General features: G+C 40.0%; 1 protein-coding gene across 1 annotated transcript; it reads left to right on the top strand.

The window, feature by feature from the left end:
* Positions 1-7,530: 7,530 nt before the first annotated feature.
* IM (Alternative oxidase family protein) lies at positions 7,531-16,121 on the top strand. The gene is made up of 9 exons (XM_078581622.1): positions 7,531-7,770; positions 7,927-8,092; positions 8,258-8,351; positions 9,784-9,899; positions 10,948-11,056; positions 12,326-12,394; positions 15,426-15,497; positions 15,582-15,629; positions 15,778-16,121. Exons 1-9 carry the CDS (start codon positions 7,598-7,600, stop codon positions 15,906-15,908), a joined length of 978 nt encoding a protein of 325 aa, XP_078437748.1. The 5' UTR covers positions 7,531-7,597; the 3' UTR covers positions 15,909-16,121.
* Positions 16,122-18,679: the final 2,558 nt, after the last annotated feature.

Here is an 18,679-nt window from a genome sequence, read left to right as displayed (position 1 = left end):
GAATAGCAAATTCCGACGAGAGATATATAGCCAGCTCAGTAATGGTCGTCGTATCATCACCCGTAATAATGATGTCATCTACGTACACAAGAAGAATAGCGACTCCCCCTGACGTGGAATGGCGGTAGAAAAGGGTGTGATCACCATTACACTGACGGTATCCACGACGCTGCATGGCCGTCGTGAAACGACCAAACCAGGCACGAGGAGATTGCTTCAAGCCATAGAATGCTTTCTTCAGGCGACAGACAACAGACTGCGGAGACGATGGCACTAAGGAAGTGTAGCCAGGAGGTAATGCCATGTATATCTCCTCAGTCAACTCTCCATGCAGAAAAGCATTCTTCACATCATATTGTTGCAAAATCCACCCCCGATCCGCAGCAAGGGCCAATAAGATCTGCACAGTATTCAGCTTGGCGACGGGAGCAAAGGTCTCCTGATAATCAATGCCATGTTTCTGAGTGAACCCTTGTGCCACAACCCGGGCTTTGTGGCGCTCAATAGAACCGTCAGAATTATGCTTCACAGCATACACCCAACGGCTACCCACGAGATGCTTCCCGGCCGGTAGAGGAACCAGATCCCACGTTTCATTGTGAGCAAGAGCCTGAAGTTCTTCCGCCATGGCCTGACGCCAATGCGGAAATGAAAGGGCAATGTCCACCGTCTTGGTAAGGGAAGTGGCATCAAGGGAGGTGAGAATGGCATGATAAGAGGGTGAGAGGCGATGAGAGGAGATAGATTCCGCCAACAGATAGAGGGGAGAGGAACGGGAAGAGGGCAGCACGGCTAATGAGGAGGTGGCAGGAGGGGTGGAGGTTGAGGGAGACGGGGCAGCAAGAGACGAAGAAGGAAGCCGAGGCTTGCGACGAGCAAGGGTAATACCGTAGCGTTTTTCAGGTGGGCAGCGACGGATAGGGAGCGGAGGAAGCGAAGAAGGTGCAGCAGAAGGGTCGAGCGCAGGAGCAGATACTGGAGGAGGCTCCACAGGAGGGACTGAGACGGCGGCCGGAGGCGGGTCGGGAGGCACAATTGCTGGAGGAGCAACAGGCGGAGACACGTCGGGCGGGGCCGGTGAAGAGGGACGAGGGACGAGGATGAGGAATTCGAGTGGATCGGAGGGAGATGGGGACGATGAGGGTTCAGGAGAGGAGGAGGAATAGTAGGGAAGCAATTCATCAAACGTGGCATCTTTGGTGACGACAAACCGACGAGAGGATGGATGATAGCATAAATAGCCTTTTTGGGTGGAAGAATAGCCAACAAACACACACTTGATAGCACGGGGATCCAGTTTATCACGACCAAGTTGGTGGTTGGGCGCATAGCATACACATCCAAATACACGAGGAGTAAGATGAGATCGGAGAGAGAGAGTTGGAAAGGAATGCTGAAGACGGTCAATGGGAGTGGAGTAGTCAAGCACTCGAGATGGAAGGCGATTAAGAAGATGGATGGCGGTGGAGACGGCTTCCCCCCAAAAATACTTGGGCACATGCAAATGGAAGAGAAGGCTCCGAGTCATTTCAAAGATGTGACGGAATTTTCTTTCGGCAACGCCATTTTGCTGTGGTGTATAGGGACAAGAAGTTTCATGGATAATGCCTTTGTCTTGGAAGAAGGTGCTTAACGTGGTGTTAACGTAGTCTTTAGCATTGTCGGAGAGGAAGCGACGAATGGATATAGAGAATTGAGTTTGGATAAGGGAGTAAAATTGAGGAATGACACGAGATATCTCCGATTTGTTCTTCAAGAAATATGCCCACGTGAATCGAGTAGCATCATCAATAAAGATGCATAACCACCGAGAACCGGAAGTACTATGAATAGGGGAAGGCCCCCACACATCGGTGTGAATAAGGGAGAATGGGGTCGAAGAATGAGAAGACGAGATAGGATACGTGGTACGATGATGTTTGGCAATTTGACAAGCAGTACAAACAAAACGGTCCACAGAATGGCCTTGAAAGAGTTTAGGAAAGAGACGATAAAGAGTAGCAAAAGAAGGATGGCCGAGACGTCGATGAAGAAGCCACAAACGCTCGTGGGAAGCCGAAAGGGAAACTGCCGCAGCAGCAAAAGCAAGAGAACTCGAACAAGGACGAACAAGATAGAGCCCCTCATGCTCCTCAGCAATGGAAATCGTCCTCCCCGACACCTTATCACGATAAAAACATGAATTAGGAGAGAAGGTAAGGTCTTGTTTCAAGTCGCGAACAAGGCTAGATAGGGAGAGAAGATGATGAGTAAGGCGAGGAACATGAAGAACTTTAGATAGATGCATAGAAGAGGAAAGGGCCACACGACCAATACCCGCCACGGTGAGAAGATCGCCGGAGGCTGTTTTAACTTTGGAGGAGCCAGAAACGGGTGCATAAGTTTGAAAGGCTCGAGGATTTGGGGTCATGTGGGCGGTGGCACCGGAATCAAGAAGCCAAGTGGAAGAGGAAAAAGAATGGCCAGGAGGGGATGTAGGTGTGGGAAGACTGGTGGACATACCTGCGTGGGCCAAGGAGCATGAGCCCATGACTGGAGGATCAAGCAAGCGGCGTAGACGCTCCATCTCTTCCGGAGTGAAGCTAGCGGGCGAGGCACTAGTCGGGAGAAGACCGTACAGCATAGGCACTTGACCCGGGGGGGACACGGACGAGGCGGCTGTAGCAAGGTTGCTCGGTTGTGCGCGTTTCCGTTGAAGCTTGTAGCACGTCTCCTTAGAGTGACCTCGCTTCTTGCAGTAATTGCAAAACAGCGAAGGATCACCCTTTGGAGAATCCTCTGTCCGAGCCGTCGGACCACGTGGCAAAGAGCCGGGTGGTGGAGTTGACGATGGGCGTGCAGACGAAGAGGAATGAGCTACAAGTGCCGAAGCCGAGTTCTGGGCCTGCTGAAAGCGGGATTCTTCAACCCGCACACTGTGGAGCGCATCCTTGAAGGTAGGACCAGTCTCCCGATGAATAAGCTGAGCCCGTACAACTTCATATTTCGGGTTCAGTCCCATAAGAAACTGGAAAACCCGAAGTTGAAGAGTATATTGGCGGTCCACCGAATGCGGGTCGGGCGGCATGTAGTAGTCAATTTCATTCCACAACGAAATGAGCTCCGTACTGTACTCCATGATAGACCGGTCCCCTTGACGCAAGTTAGCGGCCCGATGTACCAATTCGTACACGGTCGCAATGTTGTGCTTCTTGGAGTGGCTCTCAAGTGCTGCTTCCCAGACCGCCCGAGCCGACTCTAGAGACATGAATTCACCTTTAACACTAGGTGAAATATTGTCCAAGAGCCAACGATGAACTACCCCCTCAACGTCCAGCCAGTCATAATACTTGGGATCGGTCCGGGAAGGTCCGTCTTCTAGAAGATGGCGCATGAGACGCCCTTTTAAAGTTATCTGGACGTACTGGCGCCATTGCAGGAGATTGAATCCAGTAAACATACCATCCGGTGGCATCCGAGGCAAAGAGGATGGTCCAGAGGAGGACGACCAATTCCCGGGCTCGAGAGGCACCGCAGATGCATGTGGCGTAGATACCGGCGTCGAGTCTGGCGTGACAGTAGAGGTCTGGGCTTCAACCGGGTTCGTCATGATGAAAGCAGAGTAGACCACAGTCAGAAGGCGCCGGAACGACGAGAAGCCGGGACTGCAGGCGCCGAGACGTCGGGCGCCGGGACGGCGGGAGCTGGGACGGTGGGCGCCGGGACGTCGGGCGCCGGGACGGCGGGAGCTGGGACGGTGGGCGCCGGGACATTGATTTGATTAGATTATTTGCGTGAATGATTTTTCAGCTTGAGTTGGCTATTTTTTATGTCAGATCAAAGCAGATGGCCTCTTTCAGTATGTTATTTAGTAACACATTCGTATACCGCAGAGATCATTAGTTCCGTGCATGGTAACCAAAAATAGGACAACATATATTTGAAATAATGGGTGACTATCTGATAAGACCGATTAATGGTATGGTAGGCTATTTATTTGCTTTATTTTATTATACTTGTTTATTTTGTCTATGATAACCTCTTGATAAGTTTAAGCAAATATTCTAGTTGAATTATCTAGATGCATTCTCTTTTAGCCCCTTTTATGTAAGGGAAATGTGTTTTTTTTTCTTTGAAATGTGTTTTCAAAGCTGAAAGATCATTCGGATCAAACCTGTAAAATTCATAGAAATATAATAATTGCTTTAAATGTAGAAGGTTCTATATTTGCTAGGAGAGCTTTAAGCTGCAAAGGGTCACCGGTACGATCAAAGTACTCAATAGAGCTTATGAAATTATACTGACATTGATGAACTCTCTAATCTAACTCTTGTACAATACTTAATGTAGTTAATTCAAAAAAAAAAAAAACAATACTTGATGTAGGCTAGATTAGAAGTGTTGATATTCCTGGGGTTTGAGAGTGGAATGGGAATAATGATCAGAGGAGAGGTCGAACGGAGGTGCCAGGGATTGACCGAAGGCGAGCCACCTGAAAACGATCTGAGGAAAAATTAATTATTGATTTAACTCTGGCATAGTCCTGGATGTAGCCTCGAAATGTAGATGTTCCCGGGTTTGAGAGTAGAATGGGAATTGTCAGAGGAGAGATAGAACAGAGGTGAGAGGGATTGATCGAAGGTGAGCCACCTGATGACGCGGTGAGGTGGAGACGATTGTGAGGGATGGGCAATGCAGGGGGAGTGGGGACCTTGACATTGAGAAGAGCGACAATTCTAGCTTCATTATTGTCCCCCGTGTTCCTAGAGAGAGGACATCCCTATTATAAGAAAATACATTATGCCTAAATGACCAAAGTCCCCTTAGTGGGCTAACATCACTATACTAACCCTAGATAGGATGGGTTTCATATCAAATTCATCATTGGTGTCATTCTTCTCCATCAGAAAGAAGAATTATTCATTCCCTCGTCAATTAATCAATAACCTCCAGTGAACTTTAGTGAATTTTTTGTTAGAATCAGACCTTAAATACATATTAATCATTGGTGTCATTCTTCTCCATCAGAAAGAAGAATTTTTCATTCCTTCATTGATTGATCAATAACCTCTGCTGAAATTTCATGGATTTTTTCTTAGAATTTGACCTTAAATGAATATTGATCATTGGTGTCATATCAAATTCATCATTGTTGTCGTTCTTCCATCAGAAATATTCATTAATTAATATATAATCTGCAGTGAACTTTCATGGATTTTTTCTCAGAATCATACCTTAAATGCATGTTGAAGTCCGCTTAAGAACCTATATTAAATATTTCCGCATAGCGATTGTGTGGAACTTACAAGATTGAACATATCCAAGATGTTCTGATAGCGCGTCACATTTTATTGAGTAGTAAATAAAAATGATGAAAACTATTCTCATAAAGTCTTAAAAATGCTAAATGTAGGTCCAATAAAGAAGTAGCAATATGTTAGTATCTTTCTTAATTAAATTGTGTGTTTGAATAAAAACTTTAAAGACAGTTCATTTTTCATTCGTTTCAGGGTGTCTTAAAGGCCTAACATATATATCTGCATGTTTTGGTTTAATATAATTATTTGGATGTCAAGCGTTTATTATAAGAAATCATTTTCTGGTTATTTTGTATAAATAGTACTTTTTTTATTATTACAGTAGAACATTTAACGCTGTCCCAATAAGCTGGAAAATTATGAATTTGAAGATAGTTTCTTCCAACCTAATATTTCTGGTTTGGGGGATACAATATTTGAAAAGGAAAATATTTTTCATCTGAAAGCAAAAACAGTTTATTCAGGTTTCAGAGATTTAAACCCAAATAGATATATGAAATGCATGCCATACCAATAATAAGTGATCTTTGACTTGGACAGCAGGAGCTTCTAAATTGTGTCGGCGTAAGAAATATTTCATTATTGTCAGTGTATCCGACATATGTCAATAGTTTACTATAGCTATCATAATGAGTTTTCAAATATCTGAAGTTCAATTTGGTCTCTTTCATGGTTTTCATTGAAGTATTAAAATTCTGAGAGTCCATAATACCATACAAGCATAAAAGTTTAGAGAAAATATATTCTTAAAATCAGACAATATCACCCAAGTTTTTTTATTTGTTGACGCATGATTAACCAAAATTTAGAAAAAAGACCGCTTGCCTAGTGTATTTATTATTCTTAAGTGCATTTAGTCGCCTTAATCAAGGCTTGACTGATTCTGTTCAAATTGTTCTGATACTTGACCAACAATCGCGTCCACTCATGAGTCATCCCAATATAACTTCCCTTCTTCATACCTAAAACTGAGTTCCTAATTATACACAACACAAAAGGTACAGAAAAGCTTCTCACTGAGAACTAAAGAACATGCACAAAAAAATAAAGCGAAAGGCAAGAAAATATTATAAAGATATGAAATAATGACTTGGGGAAGCTCATAAACTAATGAATTTAAAATATTTAAATGCACTATATCCATTTTACATAATTCCCTATGTTTGTTTCATTTATCAATAACATATGGTTTGTTTTAACAAAAATAATGCTACCAATTACCAAAAAAATTATCCAAATTGTTGTCAATTAATTTCTGACATGTTTATTAAGTTGCCAGGAGCAATCCTAAGATTTTGCTGATTGATATGTCCAAAACATCTGAGCACAGACGTGACGTCAACATTACAACGAATTTGAATGGATGCAATAAACAAAAGTACTATCAGCTTTGTGATCACCCAATATGGTGTCTAGAATATTTTGATATGATCTCACTACGTTTGAGACCATACAAACAAAGTTAGATCTTTTCTTGTAAGCCCAGATGATTTATAATATTCTTTGGTAGCCCTTAAAATAACCCCAGAAGAACTAATGTTGTAAATCTTGGCCGTTCATTTGTTGCCGTTGGATCCTCATGTTTCAGGCGCTTCTATTTGACTGCTCAGTTCATGGTCCAGATATTCTAAGAATATGCCCATCCTCTACTCTGGCCATCTTTCTTCAGATTTAAAATATTTGATAAATTCTAAGGTACACAATTTTTTATGGGTACTTAACAAGAATAAGTAGATAATTGGTAGCTTAATTTTCAAGCCAAAAATATTTAAACTCTCCTAAATCTCAGGAATTAAATATGAATATTTGATAAATTCTAAGGTATACAATTTATGATGGGTAATTAACAAAAATAAGTAGACAATGGGTAGCTTAATTTTCAGGCCAGAAATATTTTAACTCTCCTAAATCTCAGGAATTAAATATGAATATCCACGCAACAAAGTCATAATATCATGCCATTTACACCTAGATAAGGGGTACTTTGGCCTGTAGCAATAATGAGTAAATTTGGAAATTTTAAATAATTCGGTTCATTGAACGTGCGCCAGTTCTTAAAACGTACGATTCATGTTTAAGAATGGTACCGGGAAAAAGACGAGAGAAAAATAAAAATACCTTTTATATTCAATTATATAAAATCCCATTGGCGATAAGCACAACATTTATAATTTTTAATAAATATATATAATCTGCAGAAAAAAGCCCTTATATAAGTATTGAAGTAGAATCGAGAACTCACGCTCGCTCTCTCGTCTCTCTTTCTCTCTCTACCGGTCTGCTGCGAATTGGAGAGAAACATGGCCACCTTCGTTCTTTCGTACGCCAATTCGCGATTTGTGGGTAACCCATCGCGTGTGAAGGGGAGAGATTGTTCGTTCTCTTCTGGGTTTGGCTTCAATCCATTTCAGCAAAAATATTTTCTTCGATCTTCAAAGTTTCGGTGCCCGCTCAAGCAATTGCCAGATTCTAGGTATGACCCTTTACTTGAATCAAGTCTAATTCTTACGAGAATTTCAAGTGATGTCGTCAAAATTTGTCCAGTTACGTTATGAATTATCGAAGATATGCAGGGATTGTATGTTGTTTTCTCGTAGTTTTTGTAATTGGTACTTTTTTGATGTTTCAGAAAGTCATCCCGGGTAAGAGCAACCGTTCTTGATGAGAAGGAGAAGCTCAAGATAGATGGCTTTCCCAGTCACGGTGTCGATACTGTGGATTCAAAAATTGATGCGCCAGGGGATTCTGAGGGATGGATCGTCAAGTCTGAGCAGTTCATCAATGTTGCTCTTACTGTATGTTGTTTTTTTTTTCTTTTTAATTGCGCGTTTTCATGAAGTTGTTTTTATTTGAGTGCCTCGTGTCTTGTTCTATGTTCGGCTTGATTTAAGTTTTATACAGATGGGAAGAAGATTGATGTTGATCGATGTCGATTGATGTTTAGTGTTTCTTCTCCCCAGGATTCGGTTATCAAGATTTTAGATGCTTTATATCGGGATAGGCACTATGCGAGGTTTTACGTACTCGAGACCATTGCCAGAGTTCCATACTTCGGTAAGTTCATTCTCAACATCTTGTCTAATTGAAGATTATAGAGTTTTCTGCTTAGTTTTTGGAATTGGAAATTCAGCATTATTTCTGATATAATTATTGTTTGCCATCTTCAGTAAGTGTTTTTCATTCATCCTTGCCTGGATGATGTCAATGATGATGAAGTCATCATTGTCACTCTGCTGTGACTAGGATGACGATGAAAAAATTATCATCATCATTGTCATCTTAGCGGCAGGCGATGACGATGAGGACAATGATAACACTGGCTACAGGGGAATGAGTTCCCTCTGCCACATGCAACATGCACTTCTCATCATCGTTCAGGATGACGAATTGCCATCATCCTTGTTAGTCCTTTGAGCCTGGATGACGATGATGAGACCATCATCTTTATCTCTGTCACTCATCCGTGACTCGGATGACTATGTTATAACTCCCAGAATAATCCTCCAAGATCCTTAAAATTCAATAAAAATGTAAAGCTTGAGATATATCGAGAATTAGAAATGTTCACACAATTGCCTTATTTGTGACTAAGACGTAGAGGAAGAGTCACAACACGAGAATGAGAGAGCAAGAGAGGGATCTGATTGATGCCTCCTAGTTTTGTTGAAGGAGCCAGCTGAATCAGCCTTCTACCATGCCAAGTTCTGAGTAGGAGGATCCCCAGCGTGGAACTCCAACTGCCTTTCTTGAAAGAAGTCAAAAGTTCTTTCCCCTTTGTGAACTCCCTTATTTATACTGGCAGACCTTCCTGCCTTCAGACATTTGAATTCTCATGTGTGAGTCTCGCACGAGAACCTCCATTTCTGTGCCATCTCGTATTATGATAAGTCTTAGCTAAGACCATATTAGACTATGATAAACAGTCATTATCGATCATCATCTAGGCAGGAGACAATGATCCTGGAGGACAAATTCCCTCGGCCACCCACCGCCTGCCGCCGTATGCTTATCGCTGCGACTGGGATGCCAAGGACAATTTCCGGATGACTACAACAACTTTGTCCTGGGACAGCAAATACTAGATACAATCCCCAAACCCTCCTGGGGCATTTGGTTATTTCCTTAACCTATGTTTTTCCTTGAAATACCTCTATCCTTTCTTTTAGGAGAGCAGGGTGAATATTTTGGAAGTTTCTCTTGGCAAAGTCAGTTCCACCTTATGAATATTTTTTTCTTTCTCTCCGAGTATCTTTCGACCTTGAGAGGGTTGTTGATCTTCTTTCAGGACTTTTTTCTTGCACATCCCTCAAGAGGCTGTCAACGCCTTATGAATATTTTTTCCCTCTTTTGTCAAGGATCATTGGAAGTATCTTTATCTCCGATGTTTTAATTAACACTGGAAAATCTTACCGCTGCATGACTTTCATTAAAAATAATTGAATTATTATTTTAATTGCTCATTTTTCTCTCTCTGTTTTTTTTGTAGCTTTCATATCTGTCCTTCACTTGTATGAGAGCTTCGGCTGGTGGAGAAAAGCAGACTATCTAAAAGTTCATTTTGCGGAAAGCTGGAACGAGTTGCATCACTTGCTTATCATGGAGGTTTCCTTAAACATCTCTCCTTCCCTTGGCCTTTATGTTAGAGGGCGCAAATATCCAGTGATAACTAAAGATGTCCATAATTTCCATCTCACATATTCACTATTAACTTCCCCTAACAATGTTTAATTTTTCTCTAGGAGTCTCTCAATTAAAATCTTTCAAATAATGATCAATTATCTCAAATCACTTCTCTGAAACTATTCATAAATCAGTCCAATAATTTCAAAATCTCTCTCAATATCCAAACTGGAAGTCTAAGCTACAAATTCAAGTTTCCGTGTTTTTCTAACTCTTGCGAATTTTTATTTTGTATAATTTATTATTTTTATTTTTGTTCTTGTGTTTTTGCTAAAAATATAAAAAATTAATTTTTTGATCATTTTTCTGACTGACTATAAGCACAGTCGAAGTATAAGAAGTATGAGTTAATTTCTCAGTTCAATGATGCATACCATTCAAATAATCTTCACATGGTAAGAAATGCGTGAATTGTAGTCTTAATTCATTATAGGAAGACGTAGCTTAAGCTAGAGGAGAAGATCTCAGACAGCAGGTCAAGCCTTCACATTGCAATTGAACCAGCAAAAGACTAGGCTGCCAAGAGAGCCCTCAAGATGATCACACAGAAGAGGAGAGCGAATAACAATTCATCTATTCCATGGACGAAAGCTCTAACTTTACACAGTGTAGTCAGGTCAACTAGCTGTTAGTGAGACCTGTTAGGTTTAAGGTAAAAAAAGGGGAAAGTACACAATAGTAATTTTCCTAGCTTCTTGGGTAAAATAAAAAAGGTAGAAAAAGTATCATCGCTAACATATATTCTCACAGACAATGATAAAAACACAGGAACAGCGAAATATCTTTTCGTAGCTGATTCCATTATTTCCAATGGCGTTTAACAGTTTCTACTTTCTAGATTCTGTACCTTGAAAGTATTTAAACAGTATCTAGAAAATGGAAACTATAAATAGTATTTTTTCTTATCTTGTTAGACGCATTCTGATTTTCTTATCCTTTTGGACATAAGCGTGACTGTTTTCTTGCTCAGGAACTTGGAGGGAATTCCGTATGGTTTGACAGGTTCCTTGCGCAGCATATTGCAACTTTTTATTACTTCATGACAGTTTTTATGTATATTCTGAGTCCGAGAATGGCATGTAAGTAATAAATATATTGCGGTACTTTTCCTAAGCATTTTTCATTCTTTGTCCATAAATTATTTCTGCGTAGGAACATTTTCTAAGACGTTTCTATGTAGTTCAACTGTGAACTTCATTTACAATAAAATGTTCGAACAGGGAGCTGAGTTCTGCCGTTGAAGAAAACAAACGATCCAATTATTTTCTTTTGACGATCAAATACTGGATTTCTTCTGTCACTAACAGTGTTTATGTACTACGATATCATGCTAAGCAAAAAGTTGATGTTAGTACCTTGTTGGGATTACCTGGTATTTGATTAAATCATTAATGGGAATCCATTATGACAGCCTGATTTGAACCTGATGTGGTAGCTAAATGGGAAAGGGAAAACTATGCTGCTGACAAAGGACCGGAGTAAACCTAATGGGATTAACATACCAAAATACCCCTAGAGTTAGTTGGCTCTATCTCACATCATCGTTACAGGGGATTGGAGCCATTGTGTTACGATCCCCATGGAGATCTAACAAAATCAAGAAACGGGACGAGGGATAGAGAGGAAAGTAGGAGGGATGGAAGAGGTAAGAGAGAGAGATAGGTGAACAAACTCTCAAGAACTTCCAAATCGGGAGCTCTTGCCCTCACGAAAGCCGGATACAGCTACTCGTGCCAAGAAACCACAGGGTAATCATCTATCAAAAGTCCTTCTAATGACCTTACAAGAAGGTATTTATAACCCTACGATTTCAAGAATCAGTGATCTCATCAGGACTGTAACACATTGACCTTTTTGCCTCTTTTGTTCTTCGTTTTGCCGGCGTTATATTTGATTTAAAGGAAAGAGAGGACATAGAGGCAAAGGACGATAGAATCTTACATTTTTTTCCTTTTTTTATAATCGTGTATGCAGATCTTTTCTTTTTTCTCTGTATGAGTGCATTGCAGTAGCAGAAAGAAGCGTAGAGGTAGGATAGGAGGGAGTAAAGTCGACAATGGTGAGAAAAACTGAGAGTTGGTAGTTCATTGACATCTCTTGCCTTGAAAATTTATTCCCATCTCTAATATTCCTGCCTGAGAATAGGGTTTTCATTTATATCTATTTATTCCTGTTTTATTTTTTGTTTGTGGTTTATCTCAAAAGTCTTAGTTACTTTAAGCCGCCTGATTTACATTTTCTCTGATATTAAGACACCGTTTTAATATGAGAGAATATCAGATAGTTTTATTAATATTCCTGTGAAAGAGAGGATCTTATCTTTAAAACTAATTTTCCAAATTCTGCAGACCACTTTTCAGAATGTGTGGAGAAGCATGCGTTTTCTACATATGACAAATTCTTGAAAAACAATTCTGGTAAGTTTATACATTTTTCTGTCGACTTATATTTTACGTGATGAGAAAATAGATTTTCGAAGTGGATATGTTTCCACTGAGTTCTGCTGTGTCAAAGTAAAAAAAATTGTCTGAGAAACCAAAAATATAATTAAGTACAGAAATAAATTTTATTTTGGAAGGTGATAGGTTCCTATGAAGGAACGTACTGGAAGAGAGAGACCGTGAAGGGAAGAAGATAGGTGGGTGCCTCCAAACCCTGCTGGATGCAGCTCAGAAACTCCAGGAAAGAACCACAAACTTCATAAGCAAACCTTAAACGCTTAAGAGATCTCTAGGTTGGTCTTGACCCAGTGGCCAAACAGGCCCAATCTGATGGGCCTGGGTGAGTTCAGAGCCATTGACATCCCAAGATCAGGTTTATGCTCCCCAATTCCATTATTAGAAAGTCATGAATGATGTGCACTTCCTGTATGCATAATTCCACGTGCTTGCATCGCCATTGCCGTCTGGATTGCTGGACATTCTGCTATGATACCAGGTCGTTGTTATGCCAAATGCCAGCCTGGTAATGTGTCAAGGCCCTTCTACCATCCCATGGAAGCCCAAACCTCCAACAATATAAATACGGCCAAATAGAACTGCTCGAGTAGCAATTGATCTAACCATAAGATTTCCCCTATTCTCTCTCTCATTCTTTTGTTCTCCCTTTTTTCTCCTCTTCCTCTAACCTCATTCTCACACTATCGGCCTCTCCGGTTACCAGGACTCATGGATGACATCCCCAGGGACGTCAGTGGTGACTCTCCATCATTCTTTTCTCCAACTTTCTTGTTGTTCGAGTGATTCTTGAAAAATCTCGCTCAATCAATATCAACAACAGAGTGTCAATTTCAATTACAACTGGCGTTTGACTACAGGTACATTCCGAGAAACGTATCACATTCCCCAAGATGATAGGGTAGTTGACCGAGGGTGAGATAGGTATCGAAAGAAATCTGGGAAGCTGGTCGCATATTTTGGTCATTGTGTGTTGACCGTTCATCTATTTTTAATAACATCAGGTTGATCACTGCTACTGGGTGATCTTCCTTATTTTCTTCAAAAAAAAATTATATGTAGTGGTTGGCATATGTTTCCATAAGACTGGTCACTTTGGTTTGGACCAGGATGTTGATAAGAACTGGCAAGTTCCTATCAAGGAGGGGACTGGAAGGGAGGAGAAGATGCCGGAATGGTCATCGGCAGAGGGACAGGGAATGCCGGGATGGACTTTGGCAAGACGAGAGGCAGGCGGAATGGATGTCACATAGGAGTTCTGATGGGTTGAATGTTGGTGGAGAGAAGATAGTGGTAGGATGGACTTCGCTGGAGGCAGGGATGAACCAGCTCGGTTATACTTCTTGTCTGCCCTCCTTAAGGAGGGCCTGCTCTATTTGAAGGGAAATACAAGCATATTGTAAATGACTAAAATGTCCCTATTTGGCTGAAGCAATTAAACTAGTCTAAAAGGGAGAAGAGGATCATACCAGATGTCTGACACTTTGATGATGCCCGGTTGCAGAACGCTCAATGCCAAATGAAGTAAGATCAGGTCTTGACACCCACCCTTGACTTGTGCCTCGTGTGTCTCCGCATCTTCCTTGACCATAGAAAATTGATTGTCGTCTATTTCTGGGAGGTTCCCCGGGCATCCTTGGCTTCATGTGGGTGGATCATGATGATGTTGAGCTCCTTCTGGCAACAGTGTCGTGGACCAAACTGATCGTTGCTGTACAAACATAGGCCCTGTGCCTTTGGATCCTGGATTTAAGTTTTGATGAGGCTGAATTCTTGAGGGGCCATCAGTGAGTTAGAGCAGTGACCAGAGTCTACATGTGACGGGGGTATGGGAGGAATCCCAACTGTTTCTGTGGGAATCCCGCAGGTTCTTCAGGGCACACATATGTGGATAGAAGGAACGTCTATAAGATGTAAGTTCGGCACTGAAGATGGTTGCTTCCTTTACCTCGTCCTTAGTCTTCAGAAACTGGAAAAGGATCTGAATGTTGGCATCAGCCGGGTCTGAGATGCCAATCGTCTCGCAGAGGCTCACCGGGCACCATGTTTCTGCCTCAGAGCAAATCTCGTCCTTTGCCCCCTTTAAATATGTCTCTGCCATGAATGCCGCAAGATCTTTAAATGCATAATGGTGATTTAAGTTAGGACGGCCCATAGCCCACCTAAAGTGACATTTGTTACTTATTCAACGTTAGAAGAAGTGAGGTAAGTTAAATGGGCCATTGGACGGCCTTGTACAACTGTTGTTTAAGCCCGTCTTTCACGTGAATGAAGTAGAAGGTCATTCTTATGATCCTGGTGGATAACCAGGATGGAACGATAAATCAGATATAATTGCTTCAAGAAAATGATGTTTATAGAAATGTCTTCAAGAGCAGAATCCTAGGTTTAATGAAAAGTAGAGATAGATCATGAAAGATGAGATGAGAGATTGAAGAAGATCACATGTGAGTTGCATTGACTCCCCCTCCTGTTGGGAGAGTTGAGAGGGCCTCTCTCCTCCGCCCTGAGGACGCGGCTCTGTCTTGGAAATCAAGAAAAGTCCTGATCTGCCAAGCTGTTGTCGTCACCCCTTATTTATAGGCCTCCTGTTCCTCGCACTTTGGCATTTGAATCAGCACATCACCTGTTGGGTACCCGTGCTGAGTAGCACAGCCTTTTATTCGCATGATAGTTTCTAGCGAGAACCTTAATGTTACTGCCCTGCCCAAACCCTAATTTTCAGGAGAGCAGGTCTCTTCCGCTGGAGGGTTGAGCTCACACCTACATCATTTGTTCACTTGTCAATGAATACGGTCCAGTAGATTTCTTGTTATCTTTAAACATACCATCTAAAGGTTTGAACTAAAAAGAAGGTTCACTCTTAATTAATGATCTAAAGAGATCAGCATACGTGAATCGATTGACTTAAGTTATGCTATGGCTGATCTTCGTATATTTCTTCAGTTACCAGAGTTTCAAAAAAATAATTGATACCCTTTGGATTCTTCAGATGAATTAAAGCTCAAACCTGCTCCAGAGATTGCTTTGAAGTACTACACAAGCGAAGATCTGTACTTATTTGGTAAGAGCCATCTAAAGTTCGAATCTCAAATTTGTGAATTCCAGATTTTTTCATATTTTTTTCTTAAAATTTGCATTTAAACAGATGAGTTCCAAACAGATAGAGTGCCAAATACTCGGAGACCAAAAATAGGTAAGTACCCTCCTAAAGCTCTCACTTATTTAAAGGAAATATGAGTGTTTTTTCAATATAAAAAGAGTTAACTGTATTTTTAATTTTGTGCTGCCTCACATTCTTACTAACTCTGTCGGTGTCTTCATTTTTCTGTAAATGTTTCTAGAGAACCTTTATGATGTGTTTCTCAACATCAGAGACGATGAGGCGGAACACTGCAAAACCATGAAAGCCTGCCAGTCTCCTGGGAACCTCCTGTCCCCCCATTCAAACCCCGATTATCAAGACGAAAAATAAAATTTCAGAGGTCTTGATCAGATCATCAAGAAGCCGACAGAGTTATCATTGGACCATGTCCTCAAAGAAAAATAACATGTATGTAATAATGGCTCTCAAGATTTATTGTACCACAATGACCATTGGAAACATACAATAGTGAAAGGTATACGTGTTAAGATATATGATAAATGTGCATAAAACTTTTAAATTGAAAGTTATTCTTGTTCTTCATTTACTTGAGTCCCTCATGGGGAGCAACAACAGCAGATTTAGTTATGCAAAGATGTTTTTTTCGTGACAGGCTTCAAATTTGTGATACTTTTTTTCTGTATTACTAACTGTCTTGGATAGTTTCAATGATCCTAAATTCACCTTAATGCTGATTATGCATCTTAAGAAACTAGTTTTCTTTTGAAAGAAAAAAAATAGTGATGTTCCATGGAAGTGAATTGGCAGGTTATTCATATCCCAGTACTGAAACATCTTATCTCTGAATTTGAGAGGACTTAGATTAGGCTGCTACTTATGACAGTAAAATGTATATGGAGTATCTGCCTTTAGTTCTCTCTGATGTTTACACTCCTTTTGAAACTTGAAGACCCCAAATGAGTGTTTGAGGGATATGGCATATGTGAATTTGAGTGATCAGGATTTGCAGATGGATTTGAGGAGGATCTGCGTCAGACGGAATGAGACAGAATGAAATGTTATTCAGTCATCCATCACAGAGACTATTGTTTGTTCTGCATACCAGCCATGGTGCAAAGGCTGAAAGGATGATTGGAAAGACTGTGAATTTGACGAGGACAGGAATGGATGGCTAATTATGATTTGGGTTTAGTTTTGCTTCGTTGGTTATCCACTATTTATGATGCAGATGCTTTTTTTTAGCCGTTTATTATTTGTGTCACATGTTCATGTCTTCGTTGAGTTCTTCTTCAGCATTTCGCCAGACTAAATGATTTTTTGGAAGTCTCTGGTTAAAAAGAAGCAATAGCAAATAATAAACGGCTCAATTTTATGATACTTTGGTAATGTGAATTGTTCCAAAGCTACCTATTTGTCCATACAACGCAAGTAATAGAACTATCTATAAATTTTCTTTTTATTTGAGTGACAAACATTATTCATCTGATTTGTCCGAAACTCCAATAAGTTTGAATTAATTTATTTAGCCTGGGCAGGCAGGTGAATGTCAACCATTCAATTTCAGAGATAAGAAATCTACAAGAAAACTATTCACGTTTGAGGAATAACTATCGCACTATAATTCACACAAATAATGCTATAGAAATACCAAAAAGTTGTTCCCGGCCACCAATAACTTCATTGGGGACTCCAATTCCAATGGCTTCTACTTTTGTATTTTACTTCGCTCCAATTTCAAGGTCTAATTTCTAGCAAAAGATTAGCAGAGAAGCAAAAAATGCAAGATTTCTCATTTTAAAATTTTCTATTCTTCAAACTTTTTCTCCATATCACTAATCTCCTTGTCTCTTAAAATGACACCTAATTCTGTTAACTTTCATTAAATGGATACCTCTTCATTTATTTTCTTAATTCAATTTCGACCATTATATCTCAATCTGTTTTCCCCCTCCTATTTTTCTAACTCTATCTCAGTCTCTCAAATTCAATCCAAACATTATCCTCTATGTCTCCTAGTCATATGTCTTTCTTAATGCCCCTTAATCCTCCAATCATCCTTCATTGCTGAATTTCAATCTAGTACTTCTTTGGATCGAAATGTTGCCCTATTATTCTCAATCAACCCCTTTTTGAAGAAATATTCTCAATCTACCCCGTTTCTATAATTCTCAAGTCATTATCCCTTGGCCTATCTAATCTAAATATATATATATTGATTCATATAGCTCCATTTATTTCCGAAGTAAATTCCATTTTTTGCCTCTATTCTTTCCTTGCTCCCAAGGGAATATGGCCATAAGATTTGAATCTAATCTTAGATTTATAGATGATATAATAAAATACCCCAATGTTTTTCTCAAAGTGACTCCCTATCCCCTAGTTTTTTATCTCTCTCTTATCTGTTTTCCCTTGAAAGTAAGGTAACAAACAAAATGTCGAGATACATTTGAATAAATGAAAAACTGCTTCAAGTATCCAAAACCTAAATCAAGTATTAAAAAAACCATGAGATTCGTTAGATGGGTGGATACCTTTTTCATTTTTTTCTTTAAAATTTTTAAAATGTCTCACTCAATATATAAGATCAGTTTTTTGTTGGTAGTATATTCATTGAAGGAGAGGGAAAATGAGTTAATTGAGAGACAGGAGGAGACACACACGAAGGAATGTATCTCTACTAATATGTCCTATATCCCTCATCCTGTCAGCACCATTTTCATTGGATAAACGTGAAGGAATTATGAGTTACCAAGCTAATTACACATTCCACATCTCATTCAGTATTCAATGATATATTACAATCCATGAATACATCATTAATTATAAGTGAATTATGATAAGATCATAATATACAAATCACTAGTTTTTAACCATGTATTCTAAATTTTTGTATTCAAAGGATACTTAAGAAAGAAATTGAATATTCAGATAAAATACTACTATCTTGTCCCACTTGTATGATAGGTATGACTGGTTCCCTGATCATTATTGTGGAAATACCAAGGACGAATAGTGGATGCTCTTTAAGGAAAGAGTTTACTTAATTGATCCATATATATCCTGGAATGGTATTACACCTAATTTTCAATCAAATTGATTCATGTCACTGTTGTGTAAGTGTTCCTCGGACTTGAGACGCC

This window comes from Wolffia australiana, chromosome 10, assembly GCF_029677425.1.
Source record: "Wolffia australiana isolate 7733 chromosome 10, ASM2967742v1".
In the NCBI taxonomy this organism is placed as follows: domain Eukaryota; kingdom Viridiplantae; phylum Streptophyta; class Magnoliopsida; order Alismatales; family Araceae; genus Wolffia; species Wolffia australiana.
This window is presented reverse-complemented; position numbering and strand designations above follow the sequence as displayed.

Coding starts and splice junctions, on each gene's coding strand:
- IM (XM_078581622.1), top strand. CDS start 7,598: ATGGCCACCTTCGTTCTTTCGTACGCCAATTCGCGATTTGTGGGTAAC. Junction 7,771..7,926: donor AAGCAATTGCCAGATTCTAG/GTATGACCCTTT, acceptor TTGATGTTTCAG/AAAGTCATCCCGGGTAAGAG. Junction 8,093..8,257: donor TCATCAATGTTGCTCTTACT/GTATGTTGTTTT, acceptor TCTTCTCCCCAG/GATTCGGTTATCAAGATTTT.